The 17,618-nt window shown below is 37.6% G+C and overlaps 1 protein-coding gene across 9 annotated transcripts in view; it reads left to right on the forward strand.

The window, feature by feature from the left end:
- Window positions 1-17,618, forward strand: part of LOC150100469 (5'-AMP-activated protein kinase subunit gamma-1-like) — an 855,293-nt gene that overhangs the window by 583,914 nt on the left and 253,761 nt on the right. For all 9 annotated transcript variants that reach the window (XM_090402490.1, XM_090402487.1, XM_090402491.1 and 6 more), the window contains one exon: window positions 13,055-13,106. In XM_090402490.1, the coding sequence (XP_090258616.1) occupies window positions 13,055-13,106 (52 nt within the window). The remainder of the gene's footprint in view (window positions 1-13,054; window positions 13,107-17,618) is intronic.

Consider the following 17,618-nt stretch of genomic DNA (forward strand, 5'->3'; position numbering starts at 1 on the left):
AGTGTATTCAAGTCCTCTTGCAAAGCTACAGCATCCACACTACTCCTGATAGCTCTGCCCAACTTTGCATCATCTGCAAACAACTGCACATCACCATTCAGACCTCTCCAGATATCATTTACATACAAATTAAACAGCAATGGACCCAAAACAGACCCTTGAGGTACATCACTAGTAACTTTCCTCTTCTGCGATATTGCTCCTCCATAGACAACTCGCTGATACCTATCAGACAACCAATCTCCAATCCAGTGACAACCAATCTACTGTTCAGCCCCATCCGTTCCAATTTAATTACCAGCTTGTCATGTGGCAATTTATCAAACGCCTTTGCAAAATCTAAATATACCACTGTATATGCAATACCCTTATCCAACGCATTTGTCACTTTATTATAAAAAGTAAGCAGATTGCTAAAGCATGATTTTCCTTTAGTAAATCCATGCTGGCCACCAAGAGTATTTTTCTGTTGTCAACCCAATTCTGAACTTTATTCCTAACTAACTTCTCTAATACCTTGACCACAACTCCAGACACACAGACTGGTCTATAATTCAAAGCCTTACTCTTATCACCTCCCTTATGAATTGGAACAATTTTACCTTCTTTCCACTCTTTTGGAACTTGACCCAGTGAGAGACTCATGTTGAAAAGATATACAAAAGCTGTTGTTAACTCTCTGGCACATTCCCTCAAGACACGTGGTGAAATAGCATCAAGTACCACAGCCTTATTTACATCAAGTCTATTCAATTCCTCATATACCTCCTGTTCACTTACTAACAGTTCCTCCTCCTCCTCCTCTTCTCCCACAACTTTCAAGTTCTGCATGATATCACATTCGCAAGAGTGAAATACCGTTAGAAATTGCTCATTAAATATCTCAACTATATCCTCCGCAGCGGTTATCATTCCTCCATTTTCACCAATCAATCCCATTCTACCATAATCATTCTTTCTTCTACTGGCGACATATCGAAAAAACTCCTTAGGATTTTTTTTGGCCGCTTTAGCTAACTGCTGCTCATACTGCATTTTTGCTACCCTTATCAAGCTAGTCACCTTCCTCGCCTGCTCTTTGTACTTCTCATGCAACTGGTTGTTATATATACTCATTTTGTGTTTCTTCCATAATACCTTCTTCTTCCATATTGCATACCTTATCTCTTGATTCATCCATTTTACACCCACTCTGTTTACCCTCTTGACCCTCGGAATACACTCTGATATTGCCTCCACCAAATAGTTCTTGAGTATGGCCCAAGCAGCATTGATATCCTTTCCATCCAGTTCTTCTTTCCAATTTATTATCGCAAGCTGTCTCCTGAGCTTTTCGTAATTACCAGTCTTATAATTCCACATATATCCCTTTCTAACAGACGTCCTCGAATGACTGGTCACCCTGCACGTGATCACCTCGTGGTCACTCTCACCAACTGGTGGAAGATTTGACACCTCATTTATAATAACATCATCTGATGAGATGATCAAATCCAATACTCTTGATCCTCGTGTACCCTCCGTTACGTACTGCCTAAGGTAATTATCTTTCAAAAACTCCAAAAATTCATTTTCTTTACCCCCAGATGCAGTCTCTTGCTTCCAATCTATATCACCATAATTAAAGTCGCCCATAATGATAACTCGTTTCTTGCTAGCTAGGCCAATTTGCCTATACATTTCCTTCTCATTACCTTCCATATTACCAGGTCTATAGCAACACCCAACTAAATATTTCCTCCTGTTAACTTCTACCTCACACCATACGGCCTCAAAACCATGACCACAATTTGCACCTTGCAATTCCACCTTAGATGGGCACAACTCATCTGCTACCATTAACAGTACTCCTCCTCCCTTTCTTCCCTGTCTATCTTCACGAAAAATATCATATCCGTTCATCTCTATTCCTGTCAGGATGTCATCGTCATGTAACCATGTCTCACTTATACCAACAATTTTGGGGCGAACAGACTCGAGCAAAGCAACAATTTCGTTCCCCTTATTTCGAATACTTCTAGCATTAGTGAATAAACATAATAAATCATTACTGCTTCTACAAGTCCTAAGAACATCACTCCTGCGATGTAACTCTTCAATACCTTCTCCTGTCACTTCCTCTATATTACCACCAATTCTACAACTTTCTTCACACCTAAACTCTTTCCACCCATTCCAGGCCATCTCAATTTGTGTTTGTCCGCTTATACATTCACTTCTAAATTCAACACCCGCATGTTTCATAAAGTTTCTCCCCTTCCACCCTGACTCCCCCCGTTTCCCTGTTCGTATTGTACCTCCACTCTCTCATTTACTTCATTCATAATACTCACTTCCCCATTTGCAACTGAACAAATACCTCTCCCTACCTTACTTTTTTGCTCTTTCATATCACTTCCCACCACCTCAGATATATTCATTACAGTCATTACTTCTCCTGCCAGTAACAATCTCTCCAGCAGACTCACACCAAAACCATTTAAATGCAGCCCATCTTCTTTATACAATTCCTTCCGTCCCTCAAATTCCTCCCACACATTTACGAAATGCACTCCATTCTCCTCACATAACTGCGCTAACATATCATTCATAATCTTTGCCCGCCTCCTCAATTCATCACTATCATACCTTGGCAACACACTGACTACCTTTCCTACCACACTGTTATCTTTTACTCTCCTTAATAATCTCCTTATATCCAATCTGGCATTTTCCTTGTTCCCATCCAAATCATTTGTTCCTACTACAACCACCAACTCTTGTGCTCTCTTACTCCTCATGTCCAACGCTTCAATCACTCGCAGTTTTTAATTTCATTGTTTGGTGATATCCAGATATATTTATGCTGTGGTAGAATAAGGAACTTTTTGGGATAAACAGTTGATTTTTTTTTTTTCTTTCATAAATTAATCGAGTCCTCTCCTTTCATTCATATTGTCATGTACAAAATTTCCCATTGCTTCTGATTTATCATCAGATTATTGACCAATCTTTGTGTTAAAATCTCCGTGAATAATCATAATATCCCTTTTACTTGTTCGGCTGATTTCTTCCAATTGTTCAAGAAATTAATTACATTCCTCTTCTTCATATGATTAGTGTGGGTATAAACTTCTGTTATTTTTATATATATTCCTTGTTCTTTTGCTTTAAATCTTACTTGATAATTCTAGAGGAAATTGGTCTTATTACATCAACTATTGAGTTTAGGAGCCATTTTATGATGATTGCTGCTATACCTTCTCTATGATGGTTATCTTTCCTTCCTGAGTAGAATATGCTTGCATTTTTAATGTTGAGTGACCCTACCGTTTAATTATATAAGCTTTTATTTTTTTATAATCACACACATGCATGCTTTAATTGATTCTATTAGTATTGAATTTTATCTGGCTTTCTTGTGATTGCATATAAGGAGAGATTCCATTCTCCATGTCCAGTGAGCCTCTGCAACTCCCACTATTTCATATTTAAACAATTTGAGCTCTCTCTCTTTCAGTTTTAATTTGCCAGGTTTGTATAGTGTTTTCTGATATTTATGGTTGAAATATATGTGTAGTTTGCATTCCACATAGCTGTCTTCACACCTACTCTATATGGGCTTGAGTTAGGTGTGTCGGCTTCCCTGTATGAAGTAGCATCATTTCTACTCTTTCTATTTTCTACCTGCATCTTTGAGGATTTTAGGCAGTTAATGCAGCCAGTTTGTCACTCCTCTGCTCATATGCTACTTTGGGTGGAGCATAGACCCTGAGGGAAGCAGCCTCTCACTGATTTTAGGTAGGCCATCCCTAACCTGGGGTACAGATGCCTTTTGCAGTCGCTCCTAACATGGGGGACAGATGCTGCATTTACGAGTAACCCTTGGCTGGGACCTTTTCTGGGTGCTGGCAGCTGGAGCCAGCTGAGGCTAGGTTATTTATAGAGGTATGCTCCTCTGAAATCTCTTCCACTTCCATCTTCTTTGAGATATGAAAACGTCTGTTAATGGATCTGTTTATCTTCACAGAGGTCTGTTGGCATACTTGTGGAAAGATGTTTCCGACTGGACTGAATCATCTGATTTTATTAGTAGTTCTTTCCTCATTTCCTCTGTCTCTGCTGAAAATACTAGAGTAACTTTGGCACTCAGTTCCAATTATGGCATCTGACGTTAAGAGCTAAGTTTCACTAATGGTATTTTAGACAGACGTCTATTCATCTGATGGCATCTATTGTATATTCACCATGGCAACATTCTTAACTTCATTGTTTCTGATGCTCTTCACATTTGTGTAGACATAAGTTACCTCCTGGTTATTTCATCTGTTGACCCCCCCCCCCCCAAACACACACAATTTTGAACCCTTCACGAGATTCATAACTGTGTTAATTGATGTTTATGTTATTATCATGTTTGCAGGCCTTCACTGCATCCATACATTCAAATTTTTCCTCCCATGATGGTCTCATTTCTGTGACTCTTAGCATTAGGTCTCAAGCTAGTAAACAATTTCTAAAAGCTTCTGATGCCAAGGTCATTCAGTTGCAGGCGTTCTCTCTTATACAAGAGAGAAGGCCTGCAACACCAAGACTGACTCCAAGCATCCAAAAACTTGCACCCATTTCTTGTAAACAGCCTGCTTGTATCTTTTTCTATTATATTTATAAATATTATTATGGGCGACTCCAAGGAGTCCTTAGACTCATTGAGGGAAGTCCTAAACATCATATCCATCACAACTATTTGACATTCACACAGTATGTATCATACTTTGCCTTGAACTCATTCACTGTCATAGCACCCACAACAGACTCAGGCAGCTTATTCCACTCATTCACTACTCTAAAAGTAAAAAACCCAGCTCTAACACCCTTGCTAACCACACTCTTGCCCAGCTTCCATGGATGTCCCCTAGTCCTCCCACCACCAGTCCTGTTCTCAAAAATATCCTCTGAATTAATCCTATAGAAACCCTTCAGCAATTTGAATGTCTCAATCATATCTTCCCTTTTCTGCCTATCAACCAATTTCTGCAACCCACAGATCTTCAAGCTCTTTTCATAAGGTTCATTCCATATACCTGCTATCATCTTGGTCACTCGCATCTGGATCCTCTCAACCTCCTCCCTGTCAAGAAGAAACCTAGGTGACAGATCTGGGCACAGTAATCAAGATGGGGTCTTATCAAGGCTCGATACAGAGGAACAATAACTTGCTTATTTCTGCTCGTTCAAAGTATTCTTCAGCATCCAAGTGATTTGATGAGCTGATTTAGCCACTTTTGTGACTTGCCCCTAAACTTCAACTCCCTATCCACCAACACGCCCAAGTTCCTGGCCTCATCAATCTCCTGGAGTGCAGTTCCTCCAATGTGATATATATTGCTGCTAATTTTTTCACCCCAAAATGCATAACCTTACATTTTGCCACATTAAATTGACATCCATTCTCTTTAGCCCAGACCTCCAATCTATCCAAATCATCCTGCAAAATTTTGACATCTTCTGCATTCACTATTGCCCTACCCAACTTAGCATCATCAGCGAACAAACGAACCGTTCCTCTCAGATCCTTTCCTATATTGTTAATGAACAAATTAAACAGTAGCGGTCCAAGAACAGAACCCTGCGGCACATCACTAGTCACAGGCTGTGTTTTGGACTCTACTCCTGAGTAAACTACTCTCTGGTATCTCTCCATCAACCACCCTCCTATCCCTCTCACCAACCCTATATCCATTCCCATATATTGAAGTTTACGGATTAGACTTCCATGTGGTATCCTGTCAAAGGGGTTAGCCAGGTCCAGCAGTATAACTGTAAACCCATTATCCTTATCCAGTTCAGCCATCACTGTGTTATAAAACCTGAGCAAGTTGCTGAGGCATGATCTTCCCTTCACAAAACCATGCTGTCCCCCAAACAGCATCTCATTTTCATCAATCCATTCCTGTATTTTTCCCCTTGACTACTTTCTCCAAGACCTTGACAACGACTCCTGATATGCTGATCGGTCAGTATAATCTTGGATCCTCCTTTATGCAGTGGAACTATTTTCCCCTCTTTCCACCCCTTCGGGACTAAACCAGACCCGAGATTCAGATTGAACAATAAGATCAAGGGCACTGACAATTCTTTAGCCGCTTCACATAAGACCCATGCTGATATACCATCGAAATCCCATATATTCATATTAAGGTTCTGTAAAGACTATTCACCTCCACTTCTTTCACCACAATTCCCGTATAAACTAATGGTTCCTTCATTCCTTCAATGTCACCACCTGGATGATATACTCTTGCAAAGTGCTCACTCAGTAATTCCACTATATCGACTGATTCAGTGACCTCCCTACCATCGACGTTCCTTAAAATCATTCTGCTGTTTACAATTTTTCTTTTACTAGAGCATATTGAAATAACTGTTTGGGATTCTCTTTAGCTTGCATGGCTAATTTCCTTTCATAATCCATTTTTGCTTTTCTCACCACACTCATTACCCTTCTGGCCTGTGCTTTGTACCGTTCGTTTGCCTGCAGGTCACCTTTTTCCTTAAATTCCTTCCACAGTTGTTTCTTTTTCTGCAACTCAAGTTTAATGGTGTTATTCATCCATTTAATCCCTACTTGATTTACTATTCAGACTCTAGGTATGCAGTCAGCCATAATCTCCTGCAAATGCTCCCTGACCACTTCCCACGCCCTATCAACATCCAGCCCCTGCACTTTTATATGCCATGGCACTGAACCAAGCAATATCCTCAGCTTGTCATACTTGCCAGCACTTTAATTCCACATGTACCCTGTTTTAATCAATGTGTGAAATCGAAAATATCACACATTTAGCCACCTCCCAGGTCAAGACCCTGTGAACATTCTCACCAATAGGTGGCAACATGGTCATATTCATTACAGTCAAATTCTCAGATGCTATTACTAGGTCAAGCACTCTCGAACCCCTAGTATTTTCCATTACATGCTGTCTCAGATAGTTATCCCTCAGTAATTGGATAAAATCCAGTTCCTTCCTCACATGTGTCCTCTCCTCTTTCCAATCAATGTTACCATAGTTGAAATCCCCCATAATAATTACCCTCCTTCCACTCATTTCATCAATTTGCTATGCACACTATCTCCACCATCTATTCCGTCACCTATTATAGTACACCATCTATTATAGCGCTACTTCTTAATTTATTACTGCTTTTCGTAATTAGCTAACATGTTTATCTTGCTCTCTCTTTCTCTCTCTCTCTCCTCTTCCAGCAGTCTTTTCTTCTACTGTATTAATCACTAAGAAATCATTTCGTCTTTTCTTTTCTCTTTTGGCTGTATTCGTCTTATTCTTAATTTTTGCACTCAGAAATCTTGAAGTAGTGACTCCATCATTATCATCATCGTCATCAAATTTCTGCCATGTACCCTCAAGGGGTGTACAGGATATGATAGTACTACATGAAAAATTTACATCATTACTAACTTCCTATCTACAATTTTCCTCCAAATCAGTCTGTTACTTGTCAAGACTCCAATATTATCAGATCTTATATTTCTATCGTCTAAGGCACTTTGTACCGTATCAATCCACCTATACCTTGTCTTCCTCTGGGTTGTTTTCCTGCCAACCGGGCAGAGAACGCTTGTTTTGCTAATCTTTTCTCACCCATTCTGTTTAAGTGACCATACCACCTGAGATTAGCTCTGCTAACGCATTCCTGGATTCTAACAATGTTAAGTTCTTTCCTAATATCCTCGTTCTTAATATGATATTGCCATTGATGCCATCTCTTCACACCTCTAATCTTTCTCAGGACTCTCATATCTGCGGTGTCTAGTCTTTGGTAAAGTGTTTTACTTCTGACCTATCTCTCAGATCCATAAGTTAAAACTGGTTTGAACACTGTCTTGTATACAGCTAATTTAGTGTTCTGACTAATTTCTCTCTTATTCCATATGAATTTATTCAATTGACTTCCTACCATACCAGCTTTGTTGATTCTGTTGTCTATTTCCATACTTAATTTACCATCTTCACTAAAAATCGTGCCTAAGTAGGTGAAATGTTTTACTTGTTCCACAGGTTCTCTCACAACGCAGTTGACATTTTCAATGATTCTGCCTATTTTCACTGTCTTTGTCTTGTTATTGGTGACAAATCATTTCTATTACAACAGCTATTCAATTTAGTCAGGGAATCTTGCAGACTTGTAACGGATTTATTTAGAAGTATAACATTGTCCACATAATGCAAAGAGCTGACATTAACATCTCCAATTTTGATATCATGTTTAATACTACTTTCCTTCATAATGTGATCCATATAGATAATGAATAACAGAGGGGATAATGTACATTCCTCTCTCACACCAGATTTAACATTAAACCATCTTCCTGTACTTCCTTCAATTCTAACTGCTGACTTACAACTCAAATAAAGACTAAGTATCGCTTGATATAATGCCCCATTGACTCAGTATAACTGTAGTGTATTGAAGAGCTTCTCTCTTTGCACCTTGTCATATGCCTTATCCAGATCGACAAAACTTAAATACGATCTTTGTTATATTCCCATTATTTCTCCGCTATTTTTCGTAATGTGAAGATCTGATCCTGACACTCTATTTGGCCTGAATCCAGCTTGTTCTTCACGATGTTTTTCTTCCACAATTCTTCTCAACCGTTTATCAAGTATACTTGCATAAATCTTACCAGGCTCAGTAGGGAAATACCTCTGTAATTCTTACATTCAGTTTTATTTCTCTTTTTATATAAGGGTACTATGAGAGCTCTACTCCAATCATCGGGAATTCATCCCTCTGTCCAGGCCTTCTGAACTATGCAGTGCAGCCACTTTAAGACTTTTATACCACCATACTTCAGCATTTCTGGTCGAATATCATCTACTCCTGCTGCCTTTCCACATTTCAAGCCTTTGATGGCTTTTTCTACTTCGAGTATGGATATGCATTCCTTACTGTATGCCTGTTGAATGTTTTTTACCACTGTGCTATCATTGCTTGTTTCATTTAGCAATTTTTCAAAGTAATTACTCCATATTTCAAGGATCTCTTTTTCTCCTGTTTTCATGTCACCTTTATCATCTCTAATTCCTTTTACAGCACTCTTTCCTCCATTTCTAAGCTTCTTCAACAACCTCCAGAATATTTTGCCACCTTCTTCATATTTATTTTCTATGTTCTTGCCAAAGTCCTCCCATGACTTTTGGCAAGAAAAGGAAATGAAGGAAAAGAAGAAAGCATATCTTTTGATATGCTTTCTTCTTTTCCTTCACTGCCTCTTTAACTTCCTGTGTCAGTTACTTGCTTCTGAATCCATCCCACCTCATCCATATCTCCAAGAAACCCTGGCAATCATATCTGTGGATAATAATCCAAATGAGTCCTTATCAAAGAGGGATAGTAACCTTTTATCTCTGCATGTCAGGATGTTCCCCAATAACCAGGTAATCCTATGAGCTGTTTTAGCTGCTTTGTACCATGCCTCTGAATTTCAACTCCCTATCCACCAGCACCCCCAAATCTCTGGCTTCATCGAGTTCCAGGAGTAAAGGCCCATCACGATAGTACACAGCTGGTAATCTTTTTTGACTCCAAAATGCACCACTTTACACCTTGCCACATTAAATTGGCATCCATTCTCTGCTCATTCTGTAAAATATCAACATTGTTGTCTTTGTTGAATTGCTCTACCTAATTTTGCATCATCTGCAAAACTGAATATTTCCCCTCATATTATTTCCTATATCATTAATGAAGAAATTCACCGTTCCACAGGCCTTCCAACAGGACTGTGCACCTTCATAAACTACTTGTTGGTATCTCTCCATTGATCACTCTCTTATCCACATCACCAGCTTCATATCCATACCCATTTGACATTTGGTGGAATATATGTATCAGGATTCCATGCAGTTTCCTATCAAACACCTTTGCGAAGTCCAACAGTATGACCATGTTGACATTACCTTTATCCAACTCAGCTGTCACCCTTATTTTAGAAAGTAAGTTACTGAAGTATGATGACCTACCTTCTCAAAGCCATGTTGCATTCCTTACAGTGTTCCATTCCTATCCAACCACTCCTGAAATGTTAATTGGCCTGTAATTAGCTGCTTCAGTCTTGGAACCAACTTTATACAATGGAACTATTTTTACATATTTCCATTCTGTGGGGACTCTACATGAGCTGAGAATCAGATTGACCAACTTGTCATAGGGACTACTTAATCCCTAGAATCTTTTCATAATGCACAAGCCGATATCTTGTCCAAACCCATAGCAGTATTGACATTCAGAGTCTGTAATATCCTAACCTCACCTAACCTAACCTCACCTTCCTTCTCTATTCTTAATTAATCCCTGTCATATCTATTACTGTAATATCATCAATTGGATGACACATACTTGCAAAATGATTTCTCAATAATTCAACTACTTCAGTCACTTCTATACCATCTACATTCTTCAAAATCATTCTGCAGTGGTCATCTTTCTTTTGCTTACAACATACTGAAAGAGCTCTTTCGGATTACTCTTGGCTCATTCAGCTAATCTTCTCTCATACTCTGATTTTGCCTTACTTACCATACTAGTCACTCTTCTGACCTGTTATACTGTTCAAGGGCTTGCTGGTCACCTATATCTATGAATATCTTCATATCATTCTTTTCAACTCCTGCTTAATGCTGTAACTCATCCATTCATTTCTCAGTTTGTTGATTCTGCAACTAACTACTTGTTCTTTCAAACATCCCTTTACCACTTCTCATGCCTATTAACATCTATTCCCTGAAGTATATCTTCCTATAGTACTACTCCAAGCAATTTTCTAAGTTTTTTGTAGCTAGCTTTGTAATTCCACATCAAACCCTTCTTTACTGAAAATTCCACATACTTAACCATCTCCCAGGTCAAAACTAAAATATCGCTCTCACTGATTATTAGCAATATATCCATCTTAGTTGAACCCAAACTCTCAGATGTAATCACAAGGTCCAACATTCTTGATCTCCTCGTACCTTCCTTTACATGATGCCTTAGGTAAATATCCCTAAGAAGCTGCATAAATTCCATTTCCTTCTGTCCATATGACCTTTCCTCCTTCTAATCTATATCCCCATAAAGTCACCCATAATAATTACCTGCCCTCTACTTACTGAATTTATTTGCTGATGCATATCACTTACATCTCTTTCTTTTACTGGCCTATAGCAGTAGTCAACCAAATAATTTACCACGTTAGCTTGTATTTCTCGCCAGACAACCTCAAAAGTACCATTTTCCATTTTACTGATTTCCCATTGGACTAGCACTCTTTCAGGTTGCAACACATCTAATATTATCAGTAATACCCCTCCCCCATTCCATTTTCTCTATCTGCTCTAAACACACTATAATCTTCACTTTCTATGCCAGTAATTATTTAGTCAACCACTTCTCACTAATACCAATACTTTGTGTCAATAGGAACTAATCAATGCTAAAAATTCCTCCTTCTTGTTCCTGATCCTTATGCTTTATACTCACAATCTCATTCTTACCTCAGATTGAAGATTTTCTCTTCAATCCATTTGCTTTATGGGTGCCTGATTTGGTTGGCGAAGTGCTTAGTGTGTCTGCTCCCCAACCAATAGGATGCTGGTTTAGATCCTTCCATGGGCATGGATGTTTATGATTGTCTCTAGGTGAGAGATGAATTTTACTGCCCAGTTGAAGACCACCCACCCAGTGTATTGGAGGCTTGATGTGGCTCGGAAAAAAAGTTACCTTTGGCCTCTAGATCAAGGTTTTTGGATTATGTAAAAAAACCAAAAATCATAAGAATTATAATGCATGCTCCCTCACTTGCTTCCTCCCTAACAACTCCAATTTCCCTGATTTTGCAGATCTAAACCTACCATAGTCAGCAAGCCGTTTTCTAAATTCCTGATACTAGATTCATTTAAGTGCAAATCATCTGACTTATAAGCAGTGGTGAGCTATGGAAATTTTAACAAAGGGCTCGCATCGTCAAGCAAAAAAAAGAAAAAAAGCTGTATTTCACACAAAAACGTTTATTAATACAGCTTGTGGTACAAATTCCAATCAAAAAATGTCAGAGGACAATCAACCTCTAAAGGCTATCATTTTTAAACAAATATTTCATCTAAACATGAAATATTTGCACATAATCAACTGTGTTAATTTATCTTTCATAAGAAAAACATTTTTTAACTATCAAAATATAATAAAAATGAAATCTTTTATAATCTTTTATAAAACATTTGATTGGCTACCAGAAGGGAGAAGGGTAAAGATAGTGCATGTACTTATTTTATTTTCAAACTTGGGCGCATTCATTATAGAGGAATTGAAACAATAATTTCAAATAATCTGTACACTGCCGAATAGACTAATTTTTGTTAGGTTACTGTATGAGTTTGTTGCTTTATATGTTTCGAAATTTTTTTTTTTTTTTGAAAAAGTAAACAAGAAGTGCAAGGGGCTTGCAAATTTGAGAAAAATTTAACAAAGAGCTCGTGCGAGCCCCTTATAGCTTACCATTGCTTATAAGTCTTTTTGGCCATCTAACTGTACTCTATTCCTTCTACACAATCTACACATTGAATTATTTGCAATTATTGCTCTTCTTTGCAACTCATCTCATGCTGCAGCAACACTCAATATTATTACACTCTCAATCTTCTCTTTTGTTACTGTCAGTCTCTTTCATGTCCTCCTTTGTACCATATTCTTCCTTCAGATCATTTGTAGTTGTCAAAACAATTAATTATATCAAATTAATAATTTTCTAATAAAAAATCTCATTTAGTTCAAATTTTATTTTAGCTTAGGTTGGAGTACATGAGCAGCTCCATTACCAGAAAAGCTTTGCTTTTTTAAACTTTATAATCAGATATTAAGAGCTTTATGAAATTTTTCAGGAAAAAAACAACAACTAAGAGTTAAAATTAGTATGTTTTCCATTTTATAGATATTATTTAAAGTTAGTTTAAAATGTTGATTGTTGAATGTCTTCAGATTGATATATTTTGCTCCATTTACACATTTTTAGATGTGCTAAAAGAAAAAGTAAAGCCTTTGGTCAGTATTGATCCAGATGCTAGGTGAGTATATCACAGTAAAACTAACTTCTCCTTTTAGTAGCATTTTATAAGTAACCTTACCTTTATTTCAATAAGTTAATGGGTGGGCTCAGTTATTATTATTATTATTATTATTATTACACCCTCCATGGATTTGGCAGACTCACTTCAGGAGGTTCATTCAACTGACAACATATTTATCACACTGAATCTTAAAATCCTTAAAGTTCTGGCATTTACAACACATTCTGGTAATGCTTTCCGTTCATTGATAATTCTCTGTGTAAAAAATTACACACTCCTCACACTCTTCACCACACCCTTACATAATTTCCAGGGAAGGCATCTGGTTCTTGCCCTCTCACCTTCTACTCTTTTTTATAATCCCATCTCTATTAATCTGATAAAATCCTCTCACTAACTTAAATGTCTCTATCATATCACCTCTTTTCCATCATGTGCAACTCAAATTTCTTCAAACCCTCTCCATAGTCAGCATTCCAAAGTCCTGATATTGTTTTAGTCACTTGTCTCTGGATCCTCTCCACTGTTCTATTCTTGAGAGACACTTGTGACATTAAATTAAGAATTATAAACACGTTAACACAAGAATATTTTAACGTAGGTATTATTTCTGGGAAAATTCCCATGTTACTCCTCTTGAAACTATTACTTTTACAGCTATTATCGCCTGTTTTTGTTTAGGAGCATCCCTTATTTTAAATACATTGGCTTTTTTACACAAGCAAATTTTTAGGGCATTATAAGTGTATTTTAAAGGAAATTATAGCAGAATAATCGAGGAAGAAAATTTTGTACATACCTTGCTAGGATGACGTCATTCTCCATATTGCTGCTGTTAAAGGGGTGGGAGAATGTTTGACGCAAGGTGGGAAGAATAAATTTGAAAACCTGGGTTTTTCTAAAATAATATATATATATATAATAATACTTAAGAGCACTTCTTTGGGGAAGGGGAAGGGTTTTAGGGCTCCCATTCAGAAATAGGTTGACAGTGAATCTCTACTTTGCAATGAACAACATGGGTTTACTAAGGGAGATCATGTTTTAGCAACTTGCTCACATTTTATAATAATGTTACCATTGAACTAGACAAGGGGAATGGATACACCAGGAAGACTTTTGGATTTTGCCAAGGCTTTTGACAGAATAATACAGCATGGAAGATTGTTGCATAAATTGTAAAATATGGGTTTGGATTATAAAATATTAGCATGGATTCTGACTGACAGATATCAAAAAGTGGTATACGGGGGATGAGAATCTGTAAGATTTAAGTTAACTACTGGTGTACCATAAGGATCAGTCCTTGATCCACTGTTATTTAATCTCTGCAATAATGATATTGAGGAGGATTTGACAGGTGACATACAGCTATTTGCTGATGATGCAAAAAATAGGTAATCAGGAATGCTGCTGATATGCTGTATTTGTAGAATGATTTGGATAGGCTTGAATTGTTGGCATGGGAAAATGGATGTCAGTAAATGTTAAGTCATGTACTTTGGCATGATTAGATATCCAATGTCTTATTATATTGACAAGATTATGTTAGAAGAAGCTAATCAGGCTAGGGATCTTGGAGTGTTAGTAGGTAGCAAGTTGAAGTACAGGGCCATGTAGCAAAGATTGCAAGTAAACTCAAAAGATAATTGCAATGTTGAAATGAACTTTAATATGTAAAGATAAGGATGTCATTTTGCCTTTTTACAAGGCCTTGATAAAACCTCACTTGGACTATTGTGTTCATGTCTGGTCTCCTGGTTTCCATTGTGATTCTGATGCAGTGGAGATAGTGTGAAGGAGAGTCTTAAAAATGACATTAGGATTGTGGAATACTAATTATGAAGACAGATTGAGAATTATAAACAGGAGAAAGAGGGAGTGATATTATTGAGACTTACAAACTTCTGAAAGGATCACACAGGGTTTCAGTTGATGGAATTTTTCATTTATGAAGGGTAAGGAAAGGACAAGAGGGCATCTTTGGAAGCTGAGAGTGAATGCCACCAAGAAGGTGTGAGCTAGATTTTTCTCTCATAGGATGGTGCGTTATTGGAATGGATTGCCATTGGATGTGGTATGCAAGCATTATGAATAAAGTCAAGAATAAGTATGATAGCTGGTACGTGTAGTATGTAGCCTCCTTCAATAAGCCCCCTCAGTCCCTGGAGGTCTCATTTAATGATAATAATAATAATATCTGGTGTTTCAAAGAAAGTCTGATGTATGCCTTTTAATTATGCATATGATTTTTCCTGAGGTGCCTCTTAATGTGAGGATTAGCAACAGATACTTTGTGATCTATAGGACTGTATTGATTTTGGAAAGGATAGAAGCTATTGGTTTTCCCCTTTCAAAATGAGTTGATGGCAGAGCAGTGCCTGTATGTTCAATGCATTTCTTTCGTTTATGAACATTTTGCATTGGGACTAGCGACACTAAGTCAGATGAGGAGGCTATGTAGTTGGTTCATTTCTGTCACTCCACCTTTGATTAAGATCCCCTTAGGATTTGACTGTCAAATCCTAAGGATGCATGGTCAACACATTTTTACTTCCCACAAAGGGATGGTCATCAGTCATGTTATGGAAGATGTGTTCCACAAAGTTTACAAGAGGTCACAATACAAAGGTTCTGTAATTCTGTTTGGAGAAGCATGCAGCCCTATTAATCTATCTCTCAGTGATGCCTGCTCATATCAGCTAATGGAAATTGCTGTTAATATCTTGAATGAATAATTGCATTTGCAATTTGATTGGCTGACATATGATTGTTATGATGATTGAAAATACCCTTGAGAGAATGTTGCTTTTCTGTGAAAAGTGTACTAGACAGTAGTCATTGGTCCCCTGTATACACTTTTGTAGAAGCTAATGACAGAATACTCATTGATGATGAATTTTCTCTGGTAGTCACTTGAATCTACTGGAAATGGTGGGAGTAAAACTGATTTTCATCCAGCACACTTCTTACATCTCCTTAGGAGACCTCCTCTTCTATTACAATCTGTCATGTACCAGTGCATGGATTCTGTGTTGCTAGATGCATTATGTTTTTCCTTGTTGCTCTCATGGTTATTTATTGTTTTTCTTGCACTAATTTACTTTGTGGTTTACCTTGATATGCCATCCTTAGAAAGGCAGTGATGAAAATGAGCAAACATTTGAATGTATGCAATCAGTGAGTATGTAATTTCCAAGCCTCTCTGCTTCATGTGCATTTCATGTGCATTTTCATTGTCATTCATAATAAAAGTACATATCACCCAATTCACTAAGCTTTTACTTAGCAACTTCCATTGCAAAACACTGGTTTGTTTGCAGGCATCTCTCTCACACACACATACACACATGCCACTTACCAACTTGTATGTCTCTATCATATCACCTTAAATTGCATCTTCTCTCAACCTTTTCTCATATTTAATCATAAAATGAGCAAACATTTGAATGTATGCAATCAGTGAGTATGTAATTTCCAAGCCTCTCTGCTTCATGTGCATTTCATGTGCATTTTCATTGTCATTCATAATAAAAGTGCATATCACCCAATTCACTAAGCTTTTACTTAGCAACTTCCATTGCAAAACACTGGTTTGTTTGCAGGCATCTCTCTCACACACACACACATACACACATGCCACTTACCAACTTGTATGTCTCTATCATATCACCTTAAATTGCATCTTCTCTCAACCTTTTCTCATATTTAACATTTCAGAGATCAGAAAAATACCTTAGTCAATCACCTCTGGATCCTTTGCAACATCTATTCGTCCTTTTGAAAACCAGGCGGCCAAATCTGTGCACAGTAATTCATATGTAGCCTAATCAAGGCCTTACACAGTGAAAAAGAATCTCATTATTTCTACAAGTCAATGTCTCCTCACCTGATTCCTGTTCTCCTTTGAGAACAGGAATCAAACCTTGGAGATTCATTGGCAAACTCTGAAGAAAACATTGATTGATTCTGCCAGAGAGGCATGTGGTGAGGTTGTTTGTAAGGATAAAAAAAATCAGAACTCTCTGGTGAATACAGGAGGTTAAAGAGGCAGTGAAGGAAAAGAAGAAAGCATACCAAAAGTTCCTGTCAAATAAGTCAGCTTGTGCTCTTAGAGAATATAGAGACAAATGCAAGAATGCTAAACACTGTGTAAAACTAGCTAAACAAAAGTCATGGGAGGACTTTGGCAAGAATATAGAAAATAAATATCAAGAAGGTGGCAAAATATTCTGGAGGTTGTTGAAGAAGCTTAAGAATGGAGGAAAGAGTGCTATAAAAGGAATTAGAGATGATACAGGTGACATGAAAACGGGAGAAAAAGATATCCTTGAAGTATGGAGTAATTACTTTGAAAAACTGTTAAATGAAACAAGCAGTGATGACAGCACAGTAGTAAAAAACACTGACCAGGCATGCAGTCAGGAATACATATCCATACTTGAAGTAGAAAAAGCCATCAAAGGCTTGAAATGTGGAAAGGCAGCAGGAGTAGATGATATTCGACCA

The sequence above is a fragment of the Typopeltis vanoorti genome, chromosome 13, assembly GCF_054136105.1.
Source record: "Typopeltis vanoorti isolate ZY-2024b chromosome 13, IOZ_Tvanoo_1.0, whole genome shotgun sequence".
In the NCBI taxonomy this organism is placed as follows: domain Eukaryota; kingdom Metazoa; phylum Arthropoda; class Arachnida; order Uropygi; family Thelyphonidae; genus Typopeltis; species Typopeltis vanoorti.